The sequence below is a fragment of the Oncorhynchus clarkii genome, chromosome 20 (assembly GCF_045791955.1).
Source record: "Oncorhynchus clarkii lewisi isolate Uvic-CL-2024 chromosome 20, UVic_Ocla_1.0, whole genome shotgun sequence".
NCBI lineage: Eukaryota > Metazoa > Chordata > Actinopteri > Salmoniformes > Salmonidae > Oncorhynchus > Oncorhynchus clarkii.
In genome coordinates this window covers 2,974,133-2,999,223 of record NC_092166.1, presented here as the reverse complement: position 1 = coordinate 2,999,223, position 25,091 = coordinate 2,974,133, and the positions used below count along the sequence as shown (strand labels likewise).

At 47.5% G+C, this 25,091-nt stretch overlaps 1 protein-coding gene across 1 annotated transcript in view; it reads right to left on the bottom strand.

The window, feature by feature from the left end:
• LOC139375779 (PDZ domain-containing protein GIPC1-like) overlaps window positions 1–25,091 on the bottom strand; it is a 44,971-nt gene that overhangs the window by 10,590 nt on the left and 9,290 nt on the right. The window contains exon 2 of the mRNA XM_071117621.1: window positions 5,037–5,222. Within this exon, the coding sequence (XP_070973722.1) occupies window positions 5,037–5,222 (186 nt within the window). The remainder of the gene's footprint in view (window positions 1–5,036; window positions 5,223–25,091) is intronic.

Below are 25,091 nucleotides of genomic sequence, written 5' to 3'. Positions count from 1 at the left end.
TTCAGAACCACAAATAGAACCAGCTTTATGACCGACCAGGTTCCTTCAGAACCACAGTCAGCTTTATGACCGACCAGGTTCCTTCAGAACCACAAATAGAACCAGCTTTATGACCGACCAGGTTCCTTCAGAACCACAAATAGAACCAGCTTTATGACCGACCAGGTTCCTTCAGAACCACAAATAGAACCAGCTTTATGACCGACCAGGTTCCTTCAGAACCACAGTCAGCTTTATGACCGACCAGGTTCCTTCAGAACCACAGTCAGCTTTATGACCGACCAGGTTCCTACAGAACCACAACCAGCTTTATGACCGACCAGGTCCCTACAGAACCACAACCAGCTTTATGACCGACCAGGTTCCTTCAGAACCACAAATAGAACCAGCTTTATGACCGACCAGGTCCCTACAGAACCACAACCAGCTTTATGACCGACCAGGTTCCTTCAGAACCACAGTCAGCTTTATGACCAACCAGGTCCCTTCAGAACCACAAATAGAACCAGCTTTATGACCGACCAGGTTCCTTCAGAACCACAGTCAGCTTTATGACCGACCAGGTTCTTTTAGAACCACAACCAGCTTTATGACCGACCAGGTTCCTTCAGAACCACAAATAGAACCAGCTTTATGACCGACCAGGTTCCTTCAGAACCACAGTCAGCTTTATGACCGACCAGGTTCCTTCAGAACCACAGTCAGCTTTATGACCGACCAGGTTCCTTCAGAACCACAGTCAGCTTTATGACCGACCAGGTTCCTACAGAACCACAACCAGCTTTATGACCGACCAGGTCCCTACAGAACCACAACCAGCTTTATGACCGACCAGGTTCCTTCAGAACCACAAATAGAACCAGCTTTATGACCGACCAGGTCCCTACAGAACCACAACCAGCTTTATGACCGACCAGGTTCCTTCAGAACCACAGTCAGCTTTATGACCAACCAGGTCCCTTCAGAACCACAAATAGAACCAGCTTTATGACCGACCAGGTTCCTTCAGAACCACAGTCAGCTTTATGACCGACCAGGTTCTTTTAGAACCACAACCAGCTTTATGACCGACCAGGTTCCTTCAGAACCACAAATAGAACCAGCTTTATGACCGACCAGGTTCCTTCAGAACCACAGTCAGCTTTATGACCGACCAGGTTCCTTCAGAACCACAGTCAGCTTTATGACCGACCAGGTTCCTTCAGAACCACAAATAGAACCAGCTTTATGACCGACCAGGTTCCTTCAGAACCACAAATAGAACCAGCTTTATGACCGACCAGGTTCCTTCAGAACCACAGTCAGCTTTATGACCAACCAGGTTCCTTCAGAACCACAGTCAGCTTTATGACCGACCAGGTTCCTTCAGAACCACAGTCAGCTTTATGACCGACCAGGTTCCTTCAGAACCACAACCAGCTTTATGACCGACCAGGTCCCTTCAGAACCACAGTCAGCTTTATGACCGACCAGGTCCCTACAGAACCACAACCAGCTTTATGACCGACCAGGTTCCTACAGAACCACAACCAGCTTTATGACCGACCAGCTTCCTACAGAACCACAGTCAGCTTTATGACCGACCAGGTTCCTACAGAACCAGCTTTATGACCGACCAGGTCCCTTCAGAACCACAGTCAGCTTTATGACCGACCAGGTTCCTACAGAACCACAACCAGCTTTATGACCGACCAGGTCCCTACAGAACCACAACCAGCTTTATGACCGACCAGGTTCCTACAGAACCACAACCAGCTTTATGACCGACCAGGTTCCTACAGAACCACAACCAGCTTTATGACCGACCAGGTTCCTTCAGAACCACAAATCAGAGGCACTTTTATTCACCAAGGAATATGACCAGGGCCCGGTTTCCCAAAAAGCATCTTAAGTTCATCGTTAGAACCTTCGTAGGAACATTGTTAAGTCTAAAAGCTGTTTCCCAAAACCATCGTTACTAAAGTTGCTCTTGAAAACACTCGTAGTCCAACCTCTTCCTCAGACCACTCTAGAACAACGGAGAGCGTCGTAAGATGCTTTTTTTTGCCCTCCAGCGTCACTTTATACACACAAGTTCTCCGCTAAACATAGAATCAAGATGTTTATCTGTCTCTCTGTGACCTTTGGTAACATCAGAACAAAGTTGCCAATGTCTTTGTAAATGTTACAAACAAATTGAAAGATAAAAAGAAGCTTCAAATGATAACCGAGATGACTGTGTAACGCTAAATAGCGTCATCATGTGTAACGAATGTGAAACGGCTAGCTTAGTTAGCGGTGGTGCGCGCTAAATAGCGTCATCATGTGTAATGGATGTGAAACGGCTAGCTTAGTTAGCGGTGGTGCGTGCTAAATAGCGTCATCATGTGTAACGGATGTGAAACGGCTAGCTTAGTTAGCGGTGGTGCGCGCTAAATAGCGTCATCATGTGTAACGGATGTGAAACGGCTAGCTTAGTTAGCGGTGGTGCGCGCTAAATAGCGTCATCATGTGTAACGGATGTGAAACGGCTAGCTTAGTTAGCGGTGGTGCGCGCTAAATAGCGTCATCATGTGTAACGGATGTGAAACGGCTAGCTTAGTTAGCGGTGGTGCGCGCTAAATAGCGTCATCATGTGTAACGGATGTGAAACGGCTAGCTTAGTTAGCGGTGGTGCGCGCTAAATAGCGTCATCATGTGTAACGGATGTGAAACGACTAGCTTAGTTAGCGGTGGTGCGCGATAAATAGCGTCATCATGTGTAACGGATGTGAAACGGCTAGCTTAGTTAGCGGTGGTGCGCGCTAAATAGCGTCATCATGTGTAACGGATGTGAAACGGCTAGCTTAGTTAGCGGTGGTGCGCGCTAAATAGCGTCATCATGTGTAACGGATGTGAAACGGCTAGCTTAGTTAGCGCTGGTGCGCGCTAAATAGCGTCATCATGTGTAACGGATGTGAAACGGCTAGCTTAGTTAGCGGTGGTGCGCGCTAAATAGCGTCATCATGTGTAACGGATGTGAAACGGCTAGCTTAGTTAGAGGTGGTGAGCGCTAAATAGCGTCATCATGTGTAACGGATGTGAAACGGCTAGCTTAGTTAGCGGTGGTGCGCGCTAAATAGCGTCATCATGTGTGACGGATGTGTAATGTCTAGCTTAGTTAGCGGTGCGCGCTAAGTAGCGTTTCAATCGGTGACGTCACTTGCTCTGAGACCTTGAAGTAGTGGTTCCCCTTGCTCTGCAAGGGCCGCGGCTTTTGTGGAGCGATGGGTAACGATGCTTCGAGGGTGACTGTTGTTGATGTGTGCAGAGGGTCCCTGGTTCACGCCCGGGTATGGGCGAGGGGACGGTCTAAAGTTATACTGTTACAACTGCATTAAAAAAATGAATAGCCTACAGTATATAGGCCTACTGTATATAATTCAATCATATCGAAATACATTTCATGTTCATTCAATAGAGTTATATTTTGTTACTTGTAGGCTACTGTCTGTAATTAGTCTCAATATATCTCATGATGTGTAGCCTAACGTGCGATGATGTGCCAGATCTGGGATTTAGAGCATTTTAATTGGATACGCATTAGAATAAGCCGCCTCAATAATATCTCTCTCTAGGAGCGGATTGGTCGTCAGTATTGTCAATCAATTCTAATTGTTGCATCATCATCACGATGACGCGACCTGTGACACTTTGCTTCTTGAAAGTCCAATATCTTGATAACTGACATGCAAAACATGTTGGGACTGAATCAACCGTGAACTGATGCAAAACAGCGCTAGAGATAGTTTGAGTGGATTTGACCATTAAGGTAAAATTTGAATGGAGAAAGCTGATCCATTGTCAGTTTGGTGAAATAAGTCTAATGTTAAAGGTCAGATTTGAATGGAGAAAGCTGATCTGAGAGCTCCCTTTCTTTCCATCCTATCAGTATCAACGCTACGCCTCAACAACACACTTAGTGAACGTTCTCTCAGTGTGGTGTTCTGGGAAAACACACGTTACATCTTCGGGTGTTGAAGGAAAGAGGCATCGTTAGAAAATAAAAACACTCGTAAGTCTAATTTTCATCGCTAATGGGAAACCGGGCCCTGGTGAACTAGTGCTGACAACAATAAACAGATTATATAGGTACAATAATTGACCCAAACTGCATACAGTAGATACAAAGATACTATAGTCCATCTTTCTGGTTCGTATACCCAGGGTCAGTCTGTTCTGTAAAACGCTGACTAATCAAAACAGTAAGAAACCCTCTGGTGTAAATGCTCCGAAGATACCGTGACGCTTCACCAACACAAGGGGGTGTCTTGGAGCAATGTTTTACACACTAGCCTATAGAGCCCACCAGCTTGTAGTCATAAAACCCTGACATTAATACCGCTGTTTCCTTCAGCCATTCCTTTTGGGGGGGGGGCAATGTGGTTCCCCCATAGACTTTGGCCAGCGAGTCAAGGCAGCGTTAGCCTCTGTTAGTGCCTAGAAAAAGACACCATTATTGTTGCTGCCTGTACAAGATGTTGGTCGAAAACTTTGATCATAAAACCAGCCTTAAGGTAGTACTAAACTAGCCTCTCTAAGACCAGGTAGTACTAAACTAGCCTCTCTAAGACCAGCCTTAAGGTAGTACTAAACTAGCCTCTCTAAGACCAGCCTTAAAGTAGTACTAAACTATATCCCAACGATTGTTTTACTTCACTACATAATTGACACCCGAGTCCTGATCATATATCTATCGTCTATAATAACTGCCTAATAGAAGTGACAGCCCTGTGATTGTAATGATTTAACCTTCTATAATAAATAGATGAGTTGCAATTCAATTGATATATTTTATTGGTTGATTGACGAGATTTTATGGATTGATTGATTGTATCCTACCTTGATGTGGCCTGAGTAGTCAAGCAGTTAGTACTCGGGACCCTGGCACATGTAAAGGACTGGGAGACTAGTCAGGATCGGTTATGCTCCGAACCACAGCCATTCTGAGACTCGCAAACTCTCCTATCTTTCATATCTCAATAAAATCTCTCTCTATTTAAAAAAAAAAATCCTACCTTGATGAAGGCGTATCCCGCCCCGTTGTCTGTGATGGTGAGGCCCAGGGCCTCCTCTGATTTAAACACCTCCACCTCCTTCTTAATCCCTTTAATGTGGGCGAATATAAAGTCCTCCAGGCCAATCTGACCACCAAGCAGCTTCTCCATGTCGATCTTATGGGTGTTCAAAGTACAGAACAGGATCTGGAGAGAGACAGACAGACAGACATATTAATGAACAGGATCTGGAGACACACGAAGAGACAGAGAGACAGTTGATAAAACCATGTGCCACGGAATCGGAACATCAAGAAATCTCTTCCTAACTAATTTTGCAACCTGTATGGAGCCTCGGTCAACATTTTGGTCCTCAAGTTAAACTCTTTCTGACATTTTTTTGTTGTTGCCAATTTTGGTTTATAACTCAGGGAGGACAGACAAGTTCCCTACCTTCTCCCCCTTCCACCTTCCTCCTACATTTTTGCAGTAACGCTGCAGTCAGTTGGTTGTACATTTGGATTGAGCAGATATTCCCATATATGATTGTTAACTGCACATGCGACATAACTCAGCCTTTCCTATTCATAATATCATTAACTATGATATTGTCTCGGGGGGTGGGGGGGTGAATACTTTCTGATCGAGACACTGAGTGGACAAAACATTAGGAACACCTGCTCTTTCCATGACAGACTGACCAGGTGAATCCAGGTGAAAGCTATGATCCCTTATTGGATGTCACTTGTTAAATCCACTTCAAATCAGTGTAGATGAACGGAAGGAGACGGGTTAAATAAGGATTTTTAAGTGTTGAGACAATTGAGACACGGATTGTGTACAGTATGTATGTGTGCCATTCAGAGGGTGAATGGGCAAGACCTTGAACGGGGTATGGTAATGCTGCTAGTTCTTTCACACTCAACAGTTTCCCGTCTGTATCAAGAATGGTCCACCACCAAAAATAAATCCAGCCATCTTGACACAACTGTGGAACGCTTTCAGCACCTTGTAGAGTCCATGCACCGACGAATTGTGGCTGTTCTGAGGGCAAAAGGTAGGTTCCAATTCAATATTAGGAAGGTGTTCTTAATGTTTTCTATACACAGTGTATATTAGTGTTTTATTTTAATTCATTTTTTAAAATACATTTCTTGACGGTGCAGCGATAGTACTGGGAGAGGACCCAGGTGGCACGGTGCAGCGATAGTACTGGGAGAGGACCCAGGTGGCACGGTGCAGCGATAGTCCTGGGAGAGGACCCAGGTGGCACGGTGCAGCGATAGTCCTGGGAGAGGACCCAGGTGGCACGGTGCAGCGATAGTACTGGGAGAGGACCCAGGTGGCACGGTGCAGCGATAGTCCTGGGAGAGGACCCAGGTGGCACGGTGCAGCGATAGTCCTGGGAGAGGACCCAGGTGGCACGGTGCAGCGATAGTCCTGGGAGAGGACCCAGGTGGCACGGTGCAGCGATAGTCCTGGGAGAGGACCCAGGTGGCACGGTGCAGCGATAGTCCTGGGAGAGGACCCAGGTGGCACGGTGCAGCGATAGTCCTGGGAGAGGACCCAGGTGGCACGGTGCAGCGATAGTCCTGGGAGAGGACCCAGGTGGCATGGTGCAGCGATAGTCCTGGGAGAGGACCCAGGTGGCACGGTGCAGCGATAGTCCTGGGAGAGGACTGGAGAGGACCCAGGTGGCATGGTGCAGCAATAGTACTGGGAGAGGACCAAGGTGGCACGGTGCAGCAATAGTCCTGGGAGAGGACCCAGGTGGCACGGTGCAGCGATAGTCCTGGGAGAGGACCCAGGTGGCACGGTGCAGCGATAGTCCTGGGAGAGGACCAGGTGGCACGGTGCAGCGATAGTCCTGGGAGAGGACTGGAGAGGACCCAGGTGGCATGGTGCAGCGATAGTACTGGGAGAGGACCCAGGTGGCATGGTGCAGCGATAGTACTGGGAGAGGACCCAGGTGGCACGGTGCAGCGATAAGACAGCATTCCCTGATGTCCGTCAGCGATTCAAGCCTAGAGTTCAAAGTTTATTTTCAGTGTGAGCGTCAGCGTGTTAACAGAGAAATCATTAATGAGTGAGTCATGTGTTTATTCTTTGGTCATGTGCTATTCCCACTGGTAGAGCAGATGAGGAAGGTGACCTTTCTACCAGCGCCAGTGATGCAGCAGAGATCTGGCTTCACACCTTCAGTAGGAACCTCGTGGCAGACCCAGGGGGTATTGGTAATGGGATCTATTTGAGGCCTGATTTAAAAGGCCTTTAAACTGACCATGGCTCAGTCCACTGGGAGGGCTGGTGAAAGGCTCTGCGTCCCAAATGGAAGACTATTCCTTGTATAGAGAACTACTGTTAACCAGGGCCCAAAGGGAACAGACTCTACCGCTGGTCACCCAAAGCTACCGGGAGGACTCTACCGCTGGTCACCCAAAGCTACCGGGAGGACTCTACCGCTGGTCACCCAAAGCTACCGGGAGGACTCTACCGCTGGTCACCCAAAGCTACCGGGAGGACTCTACCGCTGGTCACCCAAAGCTACCGGGAGGACTCTACCGCTGGTCACCCAAAGCTACCGGGAGGACTCTACCGCTGGTCACCCAAAGCTACCGGGAGGACTCTACCGCTGGTCACCCAAAGCTACCGGGAGGACTCTACCGCTGGTCACCCAAAGCTACCGGGAGGACTCTACCGCTGGTCACCCAAAGCTACCGGGAGGACTCTACCGCTGGTCACCCAAAGCTACCGGGAGGACTCTACCGCTGGTCACCCAAAGCTACTGGGAGGACTCTACCGCTGGTCAATCATTTATTACACTGCTACTTACATCACAGATGGGCTGTGTGTGTTTCACAGGGTGTGTCTGTGTGTGTTACTGACTTGCCTAGTTAAATAAAAATAACAAATAAACACAGGGCTAATAATGACAGTACAAAAGGGCTCCAATAAAACACTATCAAACCCATAGACAGTACAAAAGGGCAGCACTCCAATAAAACACTATCAAACCCATAGATAAATGGTATCATGTCAGAAACCCATAGATAAATGGCACCATGTCAGAAACCCATAGATAAATGGCACCATGTCAGAAACCCATAGATAAATGGTATCATGTCAGAAACCCATAGATAAATGGTATCATGTCAGAAACCCATAGACAGTACAAAAGGGCTCCAATAAAACACTATCAAACCCATAGATAAATGGTATCATGTCAGAAACCCATAGATAAATGGCACCATGTCAGAAACCCATAGATAAATGGCACCATGTCAGAAACCCATAGATAAATGGTATCATGTCAGAAACCCATAGATAAATGGTATCATGTCAGAAACCCATAGATAAATGATACCATTTTATCAACCCTTGTCAAAGCTTCTTTCAAGCAGACAATTTATTTCAATCATATTTCAATGCTAAGTGTTGAGGCAGTCTGATGCACCAGTTTCCTGAACCGCCTTACTTCTGGGTTTCTGATATGATACCAATATCTATGGGTTTCTGATATGATACCAATATCTATGGGGTTTCTGATATGATACCAATATCTATGTGGTTTCTGATATGATACCAATATCTATGTGGTTTCTGATATGATACCAATATCTATGTGGTTTCTGATATGATACCAATATCTATGTGGTTTCTGATATGATACCAATATCTATGGCGTTTCTGATATGATACCAATATCTATGTGGTTTCTGATATGATACCAATATCTATGTGGTTTCTGATATGATACCAATATCTATGTGGTTTCTGATATGATACCAATATCTATGTGGTTTCTGATATGATACCAATATCTATGTGGTTTCTGATATGATACCAATATCTATGTGGTTTCTGATATGATACCAATATCTATGTGGTTTCTGATATGATACCAATATCTATGTGGTTTCTGATATGATACCAATATCTATGTGGTTTCTGATATGATACCAATATCTATGTGGTTTCTGATATGATACCAATATCTATGTGGTTTCTGATATGATACCAATATCTATGTGGTTTCTGATATGATACCAATATCTATGGGGTTTCTGATATGATACCAATATCTATGGGTTTCTGATATGATACCAATATCTATGTGGTTTCTGATATGATACCAATATCTATGTGGTTTCTGATATGATACCAATATCTATGTGGTTTCTGATATGATACCAATATCTATGTGGTTTCTGATATGATACCAATATCTATGTGGTTTCTGATATGATACCAATATCTATGGGTTTCTGATATGATACCAATATCTATGGGTTTCTGATATTATACCAATATCTATGGGTTTCTGATATGATACCAATATCTATGGGTTTCTGATATGATACCAATATCTATGTGGTTTCTGATATGATACCAATATCTATGGGGTTTCTGATATGATACCAATATCTATGTGGTTTCTGATATGATACCAATATCTATGTGGTTTCTGATATGATACCAATATCTATGTGGTTTCTGATATGATGCCAATATCTATGTGGTTTCTGATATGATGCCAATATCTATGTGGTTTCTGATATGATACCAATATCTATGTGGTTTCTGATATGATACCAATATCTATGTGGTTTCTGATATGATACCAATATCTATGTGGTTTCTGATATGATACCAATATCTATGTGGTTTCTGATATGATACCAATATCTATGTGGTTTCTGATATGATACCAATATCTATGTGGTTTCTGATATGATACCAATATCTATGTGGTTTCTGATATGATACCAATATCTATGTGGTTTCTGATATGATACCAATATCTATGTGGTTTCTGATATGATACCAATATCTATGTGGTTTCTGATATGATACCAATATCTATGTGGTTTCTGATATGATACCAATATCTATGTGGTTTCTGATATGATACCAATATCTATGTGGTTTCTGATATGATACCAATATCTATGTGGTTTCTGATATGATACCAATATCTATGTGGTTTCTGATATGATACCAATATCTATGTGGTTTCTGATATGATACCAATATCTATGTGGTTTCTGATATGATACCAATATCTATGTGGTTTCTGATATGATACCAATATCTATGTGGTTTCTGATATGATGTACTAGTTTCCTGACCTGCCTTACCTGACATGCTGTATTATTATGGGGTCATCAGAATGACCTCTGAGTGTTACAGGGCTCTTATCTAGGCTGCGTACCAAAAAGGTAGCCTATTCCCTTTATAGTGCACTAGGGCCCATTGGACTCTGGTCAAAAGTAGTGCACTATATATGGAATAGGGTGTCATTTGGGACACGGACTAGCGTGAGTGGCAGAGAAAAGACGTTCCTTGTTAGTACACAATACAAGCAAAGAGGCCTAACAGACACAGAGCACTGCTCCACTCTGCACTGCATGCGCATCAGCTGACAATCACTGACACAAGCAAGGGTTGCCCCTGGTTACTGGATTATAAATAATTGGATTAGGATGAGGGGGGGGGGGGGGGGGGGGGGGGCGATCGAGGAGAAAGAATGAGAGAGACCAAGAGAGGGGGAGAGAGAGAGAGAGAGAGAGAGAGAGGGTCAGGAAGAGAGCGATTGCGAGAATGAGAGAGTGTGAGAGAGAGACCAAGAGAGAGAGCGAGTGAGGGTCAGAGAGAGTGGAGACGGACCCACTGGTTGCCCTCCAAGTTAAAAGAGAGCTGGTAGTCCCATCAGCCAAACTACCAGGTGTTACACAGGGAAGAGATTCAGGAGTTATGCTAATTTGGTATAGAGCAGACCACTATTCAATTCATCAAAACTGGAACATTTTACATTTGGTTACAAATAAATAAGTTAATAATCTCAGAGTAAAATATCCTCCTGTGTGCTACCTATATCCCCCCACTAGGATCCCCATACTAATGAAGACAGCTTCTCCATCCTAGATTTATAATTTCCAGGCCCAGGGACATGTACTAGTCTGTGGTGACCTAAATGCCAGAACTGGACAAGAACCTGACACCCTCAGCACACAGGGGGACAAACACCTACCTGGAGGTGACAGCATTCCCTCCCAAATATGCCCCCCCCCAGGCACAACTATGACAAAACAACCAACAAAAACGTGTCACAACTCCTACAGCTCTGTCGCACGCTGGGTCAGTACATAATCAACGGTAGGCTTTGAGGAGACTCCTATGGTAGGTACACCTACAGCTCATCTCTTGGCAATAGTACTGTAGACTACTTTATCACAGACCTCAACCCAGAGTCTCTCAGAGCGTTCACAGTCAGCCCACAAACAAACACTCCGAAGCACCGCCGCATTTTAGTGATAATGCCCCTGAAGCCGGTGTTTGGAGAATATATTGGCCCAGGTGTTGTTAGGCCTGAGATGAAGGTCGAGGGAAACCATACCAATATATCCTCTAAACACAGACACAAATCTAGTGTTGCCAGCTGGTCGTTCTATCGGTTCCGTTGCCAGAGGCGCGACCCAGTCTTTCAGTTTTTTTGTTCTGCAAGATAATATCTAGATGATCTCCATTATAAAAAAAAAATCAAGTTTATAAATTGCCTGGCTGGGCTGATGAGACAGTGGATTGCACAGTCAGATGGAACAGAGTAAATAGGCATTTTAACGTCATGGATTTAGACGGATGTAAATTGTGGAATAGACACCGGCTGGAATGCGGTTTTAACCAATCAGCATTCAGGATTAGACCCACCCGTTGTATAATGCTTAATATTTTACCGCGAACACAGAAGAAAACGCCTTCCTCCGCTACTCTTTCATCTGCGTGAGGCTACAATAAGTAGCACGTTTCCCCTGCTTTTCATTAAATCATGTTTGGCTACAAATATATACATATAGAACCAGTTAAAAGTTCTAGAACACTCATTCAAGGGTTTTTCTTAATTTTTTTACTATTTTCTACATTGTAGAATAATAGTGAAGACATCACAACTATGAAATAACACATTATGGAATCATGTAGTAACCAAAAAAAAGTGTTAAACAAATCTAAATATATTTTATATTTGAGATTCTTCAAAGTAGCCACACTTTGCCTTGATGACAGCTTTGCACACTCTTGGCATTCTCTCAACCAGCTAGGTTGACTCATGACTTGCAATTGGATTGCTGGACATCCATCAACCCCATTCATTCAGATCTGATCAACGAGGACAGGTAATGGATTGGGCCTAGTTATTGTTCATTAGCAGCATACGTTTGTGTTCATTCTCTTAAAATAGCCTATATACTCTTCTTGTACAATGTATAACCTACTGTACGGTTTGTCTGGACTGTCTGCCTGTCTTGGTGAGAATCTTAAGTTAATAAAATACTAAAATAGTATTCTTCAGTTTGTATGCCTATTATTATTATTATTATTCAGGGGAGTGTTCTGGCCAGCCCTTCACAACATTCCAAAGTTCCGTCTGGTGAATCTCTCAGGCATATTTTTCTGATTGAAAATGGGAACAAAATGGGAGAGATGGACAAATGTATTTGGTTGTGCAAACCCACAGTTTCATCAGCTGTCTGGGAGGCTGGTCTCAGACGATCCTGCAGGTGAAGAAGCCAAATGTGGAGGTCCTGGGCTGTTGTGGTTACACATGGTCTGTGGTTGTAAGGCCGGTTGGACATACTGCCAAATTTGTAAAAAACTATGTTGGAGGCGGCTTTTGGTAGAGAAATTAACATTTAATTTTTTGGCAAAAGCTCTGGTGGACATTTCTGCAGTCAATATGCCAATTGCACGCTTCCTCAACTTGAGCCTGCGGCATTGCGTTGCGAGTTGCCTTTTATTGCCCCCTGCACAAGGTGCACCTGTGTAATGATCATTCTGTTTAATCAGCTTCTAGATATGCCACACCTATCAGGTGGAAAATTAAGGAATGTCAAGGATTTAGGGCTCCCGAGTGGCGCAGCAGTCTAAAGCACTGCATCTCAGTGCTACAGGCGTCACTACAGACCCTGGTTCAATTCCAGGCTCTATCACAACCGGCCGTGATTGGGAGTCCCATAGGGGAGGCTCACAATTGGCCCAGCGTCGTCCGGGTAAGGGTTTGGCAGGGTTCGGCCGTCATTGTAAATAATAATTTGTTCTTAACTGATTGCCAAGTTAAACAAGGTTAAATAAAATTACAATTGTGTACAGCAGAGATTCCACCATAGCCTGTCTTCTCTAGAGAGCCAGGTCTGAAACTGAGCTGCACTTCCTGGCCACATTAGAAATACATATTTCCCACAGAGAATTAGAAAACAAACCAAAACATTGATAAACTCCCCTATCTGTTAGGTGAAGTGACATCACAGCAGCGAGATGTGTGACCTGTTGCCATGAGAAAAGGGCAGCCAGTGAAGAACAAACATTGTAAATACCACCAATATGTATTTGTTTATTCATCTTCATCTATTTGCACATTGCTAAAACACTGTACATAGTAGATAATATAAGACTTGAAATGTCTCTTTTAAAAAAAAACATTTTTGAGTGCAATGTTTACTGTTCAATTGTAATAGTTTTTAGTTTGTTGTTTTGTCTTCTTCGCTTTTGTTTGTTTTTTCACTTGCTTTGGCAATAAAGCCCCTTTGAATTGAGGCGAGGGGGTGGAGGAGGAGGAGGAGGAGGCGGAGGCAAAGGGGGCTGGGTGGGAGGTGAAGTGGACTCTCTACTTGGCTAAACTCCCAGCTTTCACCAACACCACACAGCCAAAACAGAATGGAGCAGAGCAGGACAGGACAAAGAACAGGACAGAGGAGGGCAGAGTAGAAAAGAGCAGAATAGTCACAGGACAGGACAGAACTGAACAGAAGGTCTCTGGGAACACAGCCAGGGCAGTGGGAGGAGGAGAGGCCAGGAGGAGAAGGAGAGACCAGGGCAGTGGGAGGAGTGGCCAGGAGGAGGAGGAGGAGAGGCCAGGGCAGTGGGAGGAGGAGTGGCCAGGAGGAGGAGGGGGAGAGGCCAGGGCAGTGGGAAGAGGAGTGGCCAGGAGGAGGAGGGGGAGAGGCCAGGGCAGTGGGAGGAGGAGAGGCCAGGAGGACGAGGAGGCCAGGCCAGGGCAGTGGGAGGAGGAGGAGAGGCCAGGGCAGTGGGAGGAGGAGGAGAGGCCAGGAGGAGGAGGAGGAGAGGCCAGGGCAGTGGGAGGAGGAGGAGAGGCCAGGGCAGTATGCAGAAGGAGGGAGGGGAAGTCAGGCCAGGCCAGGAAGAGGACGGGAAGCCAGGAGGAGGAGATGCCAGGAGGAGGAGGGGAGGCCAGGAGGAGGAGGAGGGGAGGCCAGGCCAGGGCAGGGCAGGGCAGGGCAGGAGGAGGAGGGGAGGCCAGGGAGGGGAGGCCAGGGCAGTGGGAGGAGGATAGGCCAGGGCAGTGGGAGGAGGAGGAGGAGAGGCCAGGAGGAGAGGCCAGGGGGAGGAGGAGGAGGAGAGGACAGGGCAGTGGGAGGAGGAGGAGAGGCCAGGGCAGTATGCAGAAGGAGGGAGGGGAAGTCAGGCCAGGCCAGGAAGAGGACGGGAAGCCAGGAGGAGGAGATGCCAGGAGGAGGGGGAGAGGCCAGGGCAGTGGGAGGAGGAGTGGCCAGGAGGAGGAGGGGGAGAGGCCAGGGCAGTGGGAGGAGGAGAGGCCAGGAGGACGAGGAGGCCAGGCCAGGGCAGTGGGAGGAGGAGGAGAGGCCAGGGCAGTGGGAGGAGGAGGAGAGGCCAGGGCAGTGGGAGGAGGAGGAGAGGCCAGGAGGAGAAGGAGGAGGAGAGGCCAGGGCAGGGCAGTGGGAGGAGGAGGAGAGGCCAGGAGGAGGAGGAGGAGGAGGTGGAGGAGAGGCCAGGCCAGGGGGAGGAGGAGGAGAGGACAGGGTAGTGGGAGAAGGAGGAGAGGCCAGGGCAGTATGCAGAAGGAGGGAGGGGAAGTCAGGCCAGGCCAGGAAGAGGACGGGAAGCCAGGAGGAGGAGATACCAGGAGGAGGAGGGGAGGCCAGGAGGAGGAGGAGGGGAGGCCAGGCCAGGGCAGGGCATGAGGAGGAGGGGAGGCCAGGGCAGGAGGAGGAGGCCAGGCCAGTGAAGTATGCAGAAGGAAGGAGGGGAAGTCAGGCCAGGCCAGGAAGAGGACGGGAAGCCAGGAGGAGGAGGGGAGGCCAGGGCAGGAGGAGTAGGGGAGGCCAGGGCAGGAGGAGGAGGGGAGGCCAGGGCAGGAGGAGGGGAGGCCAGGGAGGGGAGGCCAGGGCAGTGGGAGGAGGATAGGCCAGGGCAGTGGGAGGAGGAGAGGCCAGGGAAGGAGGAGGAGAGGCCAGGGAAGGAGGAGGAGGAGAGGCCAGGGCAGGGCAGTGGGAGGAGGAGGAGAGGCCAGGGAAGGAGGAGGAGGAGGAGGAGGAGAGGCCAGGGAAGGAGGGGGAGGAGGAGGAGAGGCCAGGGAAGGAGGAGGAGGAGAGGCCAGGGCAGTGGGAGGAGGGGAAGCCAGGAGGAGGAGGGGAGGCCAGGAGGAAGAGGAGGAGGAGGGGAGGCTAGGGCAGGAGGAGGAGGGGAGGACAGGGAGGGGAGGCCAGGGCAGTGGGAGGAGGGGAGGCCAGGGAAAGAGGAGGAGAAGGAGGGGGAGAGGCCAGGGCAGGAGGAGGAGGAGGAGGAGGGGCCAGGGAAGGAGGAGGAGGAGGAGGGGCCAGGGAAGGAGGAGGAGGAAGAGAGGCCAGGGAAGGGAGGCCAGGGCAGTGGGAGGAGGAGGAGGAGAGGCCAGGGCAGGGCAGTGGGAGGAGGAGAGGCCAGGGCAGGGCAGTGGGAGGAGGAGAGGCCAGGGGAGTGGGAGGAGGAGAGGCCAGGGCAGTGGGAGGAGGAGGAGAGGCCAGGGCAGTGGGAGGAGGAGAGGCCAGGGCAGTGGGAGGAGGAGAGGCCAGGGAGGGGAGGCCAGGCCAGGGGGAGGAGGAGGAGAGGACAGGGCAGTGGGAGGAGGAGGAGAGGCCAGGGCAGTATGCAGAAGGAGGGAGGGGAAGTCAGGCCAGGCCAGGAAGAGGACGGGAAGCCAGGAGGAGGAGATGCCAGGAGGAGGAGGGGAGGCCAGGAGGAGGAGGAGGGGAGGCCAGGCCAGGGCAGGGCAGGGCAGGGCAGGAGGAGGGGAGGCCAGGGAAGGAGGAGGAGGCCAGGCCAGTGAAGTATGCAGAAGGAAGGAGGGGAAGTCAGGCCAGGCCAGGAAGAGGAGGCCAGGGCAGTGGGAGGAGGAGAGGCCAGGGCAGTGGGAGGAGGAGGAGGAGAGGCCAGGGAAGGAGGAGAGGCCAGGGCAGGGCAGTGGGAGGAGGAGGAGAGGCCAGGGAAGGAGGGGGAGGAGGAGGAGGAGGAGAGGTCAGGGAAGGAGGAGGAGGAGAGGCCAGGGCAGTGGGAGGAGGGGAAGCCAGGAGGAAGAGGAGGAGGAGGGGAGGCCAGGGCAGGAGGAGGAGGGGAGGACAGGGAGGGGAGGCCAGGGCAGTGGGAGGAGGGGAGGCCAGGGAAGGAGGAGGAGGAGAGGCCAGGGAAGGGAGTCCAGGGCAGTGGGAGGAGGAGGAGGAGGAGGAGAGACCAGGGCAGTGGGAGGAGGAGAGGCCAGGGCAGTGGGAGGAGGAGAGGCCAGGGCAGTGGGAGGAGGAGAAGGAGGAGAGGCCAGGGCAGTGGGAGGAGGAGAGGCCAGGGAGGGGAGGCCAGGCCAGGGAGGGGAGGCCAGGCCAGGGAGGGAGACCAGGCTAGGGAGGGAGACCAGGCCAGGGAGGGAGACCAGGCCAGGGAGGGAGACCAGGCCAGGGCAGGGCAGTATGGGGAAGCCAGGCCAGGAAGAGGAGGTTAAGCCAGGAGGAGGAGATGCCACGAGGAGGAGGAGGGGATGCCAGGGCAGGGCAGGTCTTGAGAAAGAAGGGTCAACACTGCAAATATTGACTCTTTGCATCAACTTCATGTAATTGTCAATAAAAGCCTTTGACACTTATGAGATGCTTGTAATTATACTTCAGTATCCATAGTAACATCTGACAAAAATATCTAAAGACACTGAGGCAGCAAACTTTGTGAAAATTCATATTTGTGTCATTCTCAAAACAATTGGCCACGACTGTACAACTATAGTTGTCCACGACTGTACAACTATAGTTGGCCACGACTGTACAACTATAGTTGTCCACGACTGTACAACTATAGTTGTCCACGACTGTACAACTATAGTTGGCCACGACTGTACAACTATAGTTGGCCACGACTGTACAACTATAGTTGGCCACGACTGTACAACTATAGTTGGCCACGACTGTACAACTATAGTTGGCCACAGAAAACACATTAGTGCAACACATTCAACATAAAAAAGCTTCCTGTTCATCAGATAACAGAAGTGCGACGCTATTTGGCTGGCAGCCACACAAGTAAATGAGCTACAATGAAAAAGCTAAAACGATGCATGGCCATCATATTTCTAATGGTTTAGGCCCGTCATAGAAAGAATGTAGCCAGCTACATTTCCTAATGTTAAGCTTAAAGTTAATCTGCCATTTTACCTGAGAAAAGAAGGCTGGCAACACCCAGAACAGTAGAGAGAAAAGCAGGCTGGCTACGCCCAGAACAGTAGAGAGAAAAGCAGGCTGGCTACGCCCAGAACAGTAGAGAGAAAAGCAGGCTGGCTACGCCCAGAACAGTAGAGAGAAAAGCAGGCTGGCTACACCCAGAACAGTAGAGAGAAAAGCAGGCTGGCTACACCCAGAACAGTAGAGAGAAAAGCAGGCTGGCTACACCCAGAACAGTAGAGAGAAAAGCAGGCTGGCTACACCCAGAACAGTAGAGATAAAAGCAGGCTGGCTACGCCCAGAACAGTAGAGAGAAAAGCAGGCTGGCTACGCCCAGAACAGTAGAGAGAAAAGCAGGCTGGCTACGCAAAGAAAAGCAGGCTGTCTACGCCCAGAAAAGTAGAGAGAAAAGTAGGCTGGCTACGCCCAGAACAGTAGAGAGAAAAGCAGGCTGGCTACGCCCAGAACAGTAGAGAGAAAAGCAGGCTGTCTACGCCCAGAACAGAAGAGAGAAAAGCAGGCTGTCTACACCCAGAACAGTAGAGAGAAAAGCAGGCTGGCTACGCCCAGAACAGTAGAGAGAAAAGCAGGCTGGCTACGCCCAGAACAGTAGAGAGAAAAGCAGGCTGGCTACGCCCAGAACAGTAGAGAGAAAAGCAGGCTGGCTACACCTAGAACAGTAGAGAGAAAAGCAGGCTGGCTACACCCAGAACAGTAGAGAGAAAAGCAGGCTGGCTACGCCCAGAACAGTAGAGAGAAAAGCAGGCTGGCTACGCCCAGAACAGTAGAGAGAAAAGCAGGCTGGCTACGCAAAGAAAAGCAGGCTGTCTACGCCCAGAAAAGTAGAGAGAAAAGCAGGCTGTCTACACCCAGAACAGTAGAGAGAAAAGCAGGCTGTCTACACCCAGAACAGTAGAGAGAAAAGCAGGCTGTCTACGCCCAGAAAAGTAGAGAGAAAAGCAGGCTGTCTACGCCCAGAAAAGTAGAGAGAAAAGCAGGCTGGCTACGCAAAGAAAAGCAGGCTGTCTACGCCCAGAAAAGTAGAGAGAAAAGTAGGCTGGCTACGCCCAGAACAGTAGAGAGAAAAGCAGGCTGGCTACGCCCAGAACAGTAGAGAGAAAAGCAGGCTGTCTACGCCCAGAACAGAAGAGAGAAAAGCAGGCTGTCTACACCCAGAACAGTAGAGAGAAAAGCAGGCTGGCTACGCCCAGAACAGTAGAGAGAAAAGCAGGCTGGCTACGCCCAGAACAGTAGAGAGAAAAGCAGGCTGGCTACGCCCAGAACAGTAGAGAGAAAAGCAGGCTGGCTACACCTAGAACAGTAGAGAGAAAAGCAGGCTGGCTACACCCAGAACAGTAGAGAGAAAAGCAGGCTGGCTACGCCCAGAACAGTAGAGAGAAAAGCAGGCTGGCTACGCCCAGAACAGTAGAGAGAAAAGCAGGCTGGCTACGCAAAGAAAAGCAGGCTGTCTACGCCCAGAACAGTAGAGAGAAAAGTAGGCTGGCTACACCCAGAAAAGTAGAGAGAAAAGTAGGCTGGCTACACCCAGAACAGTAGAGAGAAAAGCAGGCTGTCTACACCCAGAACAGTAGAGAGAAAAGCAGGCTGTCTACGCCCAGAAAAGTAGAGAGAAAAGCAGGCTGTCTACGCCCAGAAAAGTAGAGAGAAAAGCAGGCTGTCTATACCCAGAACAGTAGAGAGAAAAGCAGGCTGGCTACACCCAGAACAGTAGAGAGAAAAGCAGGCTGGCTACACCCAGAACAGTAGAGAGAAAAGCAGGCTGTCTACACCCAGAACAGTAGAGAGAAAAGCAGGCTGTCTACGCCCAGAAAAGTAGAGAGAAAAGCAGGCTGTCTACACCCAGAACAGTAGAGAGAAAAGCAGGCTGGCTACACCCAGAACAGTAGAGAGAAAAGCAGGCTGGCTACGCCCAGAACAGTAGAGAGAAAAGCAGGCTGTCTACACCCAGAACTGTAGAGAGAAAAGTAGGCTGGCTACGTCCAGAAAAGTTGAGAGAAAAGTAGGCTGGCTACACCCAGAACAGTAGAGAGAAAAGTAGGCTGGCTACGCCCAGAAAAGTTGAGAGAAAAGTAGGCTGGCTACACCCAGAACAGTAGAGAGAAAAGTAGGCTGGCTACGCCCAGAAAAGTTGAGAGAAAAGTAGGCTGGCTACACCCAGAACAGTAGAGAGAAAAGTAGGCTGGCTACGCCCAGAAAAGTTGAGAGAAAAGTAGGCTGGCTACGCCCAGAAAAGTAGAGAGAAAAGTAGGCTGGCTACGTCCAGAACAGTAGAGAGAAAAGTAGGCTGGCTACACCCAGAAAAGTAGAGAGAAAAGTAGGCTGGCTACACCCAGAACAGTAGAGAGAAAAGTAGGCTGGCTACGCCCAGAAAAGTAGAGAGAAAAGTAGGCTGGCTACGTCCAGAACAGTAGAGAGAAAAGTAGGCTGGCTACGCCCAGAAAAGTTGAGAGAAAAGTAGGCTGGCTACACCCAATGGGCTTCTTTTTTTTTTTTGCGCCCCCTTGTGTACTAAACTGGTAATACCAGTGTGAGAAAAGGATGGTATTTATTTTTACCTTTATTTAACTAGGCAAGTCAGTTAAGAACAAATTCCTACTTTCAATGACGGCCTAGGAACAGTGCCTTGTTGAGGGGCAGAACGACAGATTTGTACCTTGTCAGCTCGGGGATTTGATCTTGCAACCTTTCAGTTACCAGTCCAACGCTCTAACCACTAGGCTACCCTGCCGTATGATAATACTAGATAACACACAATTAACACTTTCCATACATATTTGCCCATGGTAGAAGCATCAGAAAATTACTTTTTGGATCTGAATGCTAAAACATTTAGGAGATGTTGACCCATTTTTGCATAGCCCACCCTACCACGAGACATCCATGTCTTCATCACTGGGTTGAGTTGGATATCATTTAAAACGCTTAGAAAAACAGGGTTGTCAAACAATTGTATTCTTGAAAAAAACCAAAAAATATAAATAAATTGGGGGTATATTTTTTTATTCACCTTTAACGTCAATTATCTAAAAACTCAAATGTTAATTTTCACATTGAAGCTTAGACCTTATTTTACATCCTCGTCAACAGAGGAGTTTGTGTTGTGATGAGACAGCATTCTCTTGAATACAGGGTGGGTGTCATGTTTAGGCTGATAAATGTACTACAAAAAGGTAGACACCCCTTCAAAATGAGTGGATTTGACCCCGTACCGAAGAGCTCAGTGACTTTCACCGTGGCACCGTCATAAGATGCCACCTGTCCAACAAGTCAGTTCATAATACATTTCTACCCTGCCAGAGCTGCCCCGGGCAACTGTCAGTGCTGATATTGTACAATAAGAACGTTTAGGAGCAACAACGGCTCAGCCGTGAAGTGGTAGGCCACGAAAGCCAATCGCTGAAGTGTGTATATACACGCTGCTGTCTGCCATCTGCCACCTGTTTAACTAACTGAATATACCTAAGGATTTTTTTTAGGAAGCTGTGTTGCTTCCTACATTGAGAAAGCCATGGAATTTTAATAATGGCTAACCTAGAGATGTTCAATGAAAATGCTGACCTCACAACATGCAGTGTTCAATTGTCCCAGCCTAGCATTAGATGAGAGGAAGTTCAGGAGAAACTGATTATTCATTGACTGACTGACTGACTAGGGGGCATGTAGGTCTGGTTGTTGCCAGGGGATACAGCCGGTCAGCATCATGTCTTTAGGATCATTGGTAGTGTCAGAGGATACAGCTTCAGAACAAGTCATGAAGAAATAAAATCACTGGATGGGTAAACACCTTTATGAAGGGGACAGGAGTGTTTCCTTCGAACTATAGAAATTAGGGCCCCAATTAGCCACCTAGTCGATTGCTTGGTCGTTAGGCCGTTGGTCAACAGAGATTATTTTAGTCGAGCAGTAACAAACAAACAAACAAATACACTGCTCAAAAAAATAACGGGAACACTTAAAACAACACAATGTAACTCCAAGTCAATCACACTTCTGTGAAAACAAACTGTCCACTTAGGAAGCAACACTGATTGACAATAAATTTCACATGCTGTTGTGCAAATGGAATAGACAACAGGTGGAAATTATAGGCAATTAGCAAGACACCCCCAATACAAATAGTCCTACCTGATTACCTCTTATCAGTGCTCTGATCCATACAAATAGTCCTACCTGATTACTTCTTATCAGTGCTCTGATCCATACAAATAGTCCTACCTGATTACCTCTTATCAGTGCTCTGATCCATACAAATAGTCCTACCTGATTACTTCTTATCAGTGCTCTGATCCATACAAATAGTCCTACCTGATTACCTCTTATCAGTGCTCTGATCCATACAAATAGTCCTACCTGATTACCTCTTATCAGTGCTCTGATCCAGTGGAAACATGAAATAGGTTTATGTTCCAGTTGTTGTTTGTATTTCAGGAAATGGCTTCCTGAAGTCCAAAGCAGCTGATTGGTCGGCACCATTGCTAATTGGAACTGACCCCGCCCTCTCATTGGGGGATACAGCTGTCTTCAATTACAGACTCCTTCTCCAGCTGGATAAAAGAGAGCTTCTAGGCATGTCATGTGTTTTGTTGTTGGTCTGGACTAGTGTTGTGGAAAGGATTTTGTAACTTACGTTTGTGTATGCCATAGGACTGTGTTTTTGATTTGTGAAATTGTTAACTTTAGGTGTGTTTTCTGTTGTTCCCAGGGGGGAAGGCACCTTAGGAGTGCTTAGGCAAGAGGCCTGCAGGCATACATATACCTGCAGTATGTACTCTGTCTAGGCACACTAGGTAAGACCTGGGGGACCATCCCCTGTATTTTGGTTAGTGCACCAGGCGGTGCTAAGTTAGGTAAGTAGTGGGTAGGAGAGGGGGCTCCTTAACTGTTACTTTCTTTGGTTCCGTCCAGCCCCTTTTCCCCAAATTACCGTGTGAAGGAAATAAATTCCCTGTTAACGTTAAAATTCTCTGCCTCTGTCATCCTTAGTTCTTGACTTGGGCTGAAATGGGTTCTGTTTTATATTTAGGTGGTCCACAATACTGTTGAGTTGGTATTCTTTAAGAGGAACAGGAGCTCAAGCAGTAGAACACTTTGAACTCAGCTCCTGTCCAAGTCAACCACTGCTTCTTATCCCTTGATCAAATAGCCTACAGCTGTGTCTGTCCTGAGCTCACTGGAGTGGGAAATTGAGGGCCCAGAATATTTTATACAATGTTGCTAGCGCAAGCCTCTGGCCGGACCAAAGTTGTTTGAAGTTCGTTGCATTTATTTGGATAGAATTTTGATTATCCACATGACAATGATATGAACATATTTTTTTTTTTTTCATTGGGAACTTCAGCAAAAAATTTGCATATGCAAACCATAACGGCATCTTCAGGAGAGTAATGGCAGAATCTGTGAAAACCAGCAGGAGTCGGAGAAGTTGGGTCAGGTAAATATCTCTCTTCTGGTTGCCCTTCAGGCACCAAACCTTCAGGCACTACCAGACGATATAGTGGATTCAATTAAAACACATTGTGTATCTGTTTTACACACACATATACACGATTTAAAATTTGAGCAATTTGATTGGTGTAAAGAATAGATGCCTTTCGGTCTACCAATAGCTTTATTTGTCGGCCCAAATAGAAATAAAACATCACTAGATAAAGACATTAATGAAGTGGACAGGGGTTTCTCCAACTACAAGCGTCCACTTTCTCCAGTCGTGTGTCAAAGAGATTGTAATCCCAAGGTAAAAATACGTCAGGTCACAACACAATGTGTTTTTCAAAAGTATCATTCAATCACATCGTAATTGTAAATGGTTGAGCAATGACTGGAGGTCACCACCTGCTCTCTCTCTGTCTCTCTCACACACACACACGCCTCTCAGCAGCCAATGAAAACTGTCTTACCCTCTGTCTCAACAATGCCGTGACCGTGGCAACCCTTCTATCCCATTTGCCGGGTAAACAGCCACTTAATCAACTGAAGCCCTTTCACTGTAATCACGTCTCAGTTCACACCTGAGCTTTCTGTCCAGGAGAAACAGGTTATGGAGCTTTCTGTCCAGGAGAAACAGGTTATGGAGCCCATGTCTGTCCAGGAGAAACAGGTTACGGAGGAGCCCCATGTCTGTCCGTCAGTCTCAGCTGAGCTCTCTTGGTCTCTGTCTGATCCAAACTGAACACATTCTATGTTGCTGTTCAAACACGTTGCATATTGTAGACATGCGAACTTGAACACTGTGGTATCTGAGCCAAAGGTTGGCTGGACTTTGCTATTGACCTGAAGATCTCTACATTACTCCCTACTTCATAAATGTCCAATTATCTAACTTTGCTGTTGAAGTATAGACATCTGAGTTGCCAAACTGTTTTTCAGGGTGATATGTGATGTTTTATTTGTGTGTTCTTTCTCTCATCAAAACTAAGGAATACTGTAGTAACCAAAAACTTTCAACAAATCAAAATATATTTCAGATTCTTCAAAGTAGCCACCCTTTGCCTTGACAGCGTTGCACACTCTTGGCATTCTCTCAACCAGCTTCATGAGGAAGTCACCTGGAATGCATTTAAATTAACAGGTGTGCCTTGTTAATTTGTGGAATTTCTTTCCTTAATTAGTTTGAGCCAATCAGGTGTGTTGTGACAAGGTAGGGGGGCATACAGAACACAGACCTATTTGGTTAAAGACCAAGTCCTTATTATGGCAAGAACAGCTCAAATAAGCAGAGAGAAATGACAGTTCATCATTACTTTAAGACATAAAGGTCAGTCAATACTGAACATTTCAAGAACTTTAAAAGTTCCTTCAAGTGCAGTCGCAAAAACCATCAAGCGCTATGATGAAACTGGCTCTCATGAGGACCACCACAGGAAAGGAAGACCCAGAGTTACCTCTGCTGCAGAAGATAAGTTCATTAGAGTTACCAGCCTCAGAAATTGCAGCCCAAATAAATGCTTCACAGAGTTCAAGTAACAGACACACCTCAACATCAACTGTTCAGAAGAGACTGTGTGAATCAGGCCTTCATGGTCAAATTGCTACAAAGAAACCACTACTAAAGGACACCAATAATAAGAAGAGATTTGCTTGAGCCAAGAAACACGAGCAATGAACATTAGACCGGTGGAAATCTGTCCTTTGGTCTGATGAGTCCAAATTTAAGATTTTTGGTTCCAATGGATTATCTCTGCATGTGTGGTACCCACCATGAAGCATGGAGGAGGAGGTGGTGCGGGGGTGCTTTGCTGGTGACACTTATTTATTTAGAATTCATCAATCTACACACAGGGCCTCCCGAGTGGTGTAAGGAACTGCATAGCTGTGCTAGCTGTGCCACTAGAGTTTCTGGGTTCGAGTCCAGGCTCTGTCGCAGGCAGAGGTCCATGGGCGGCGCATCGTCCGGGTTAGGGGAGGGTTTGGCCAGCAGGGATATCCTTGTCCCATTGCGCACTCGCGACTCCTGTGGCGGGCCGGGCGCAGGGCACGCTGACACGGTTCGCCAGGTGTACGGTGTTTCCTCCGACACATTGGTGCGGCTGGCTTCCGGGTTAAGTGGACATTGTGTCAAGAAGTAGTGCGG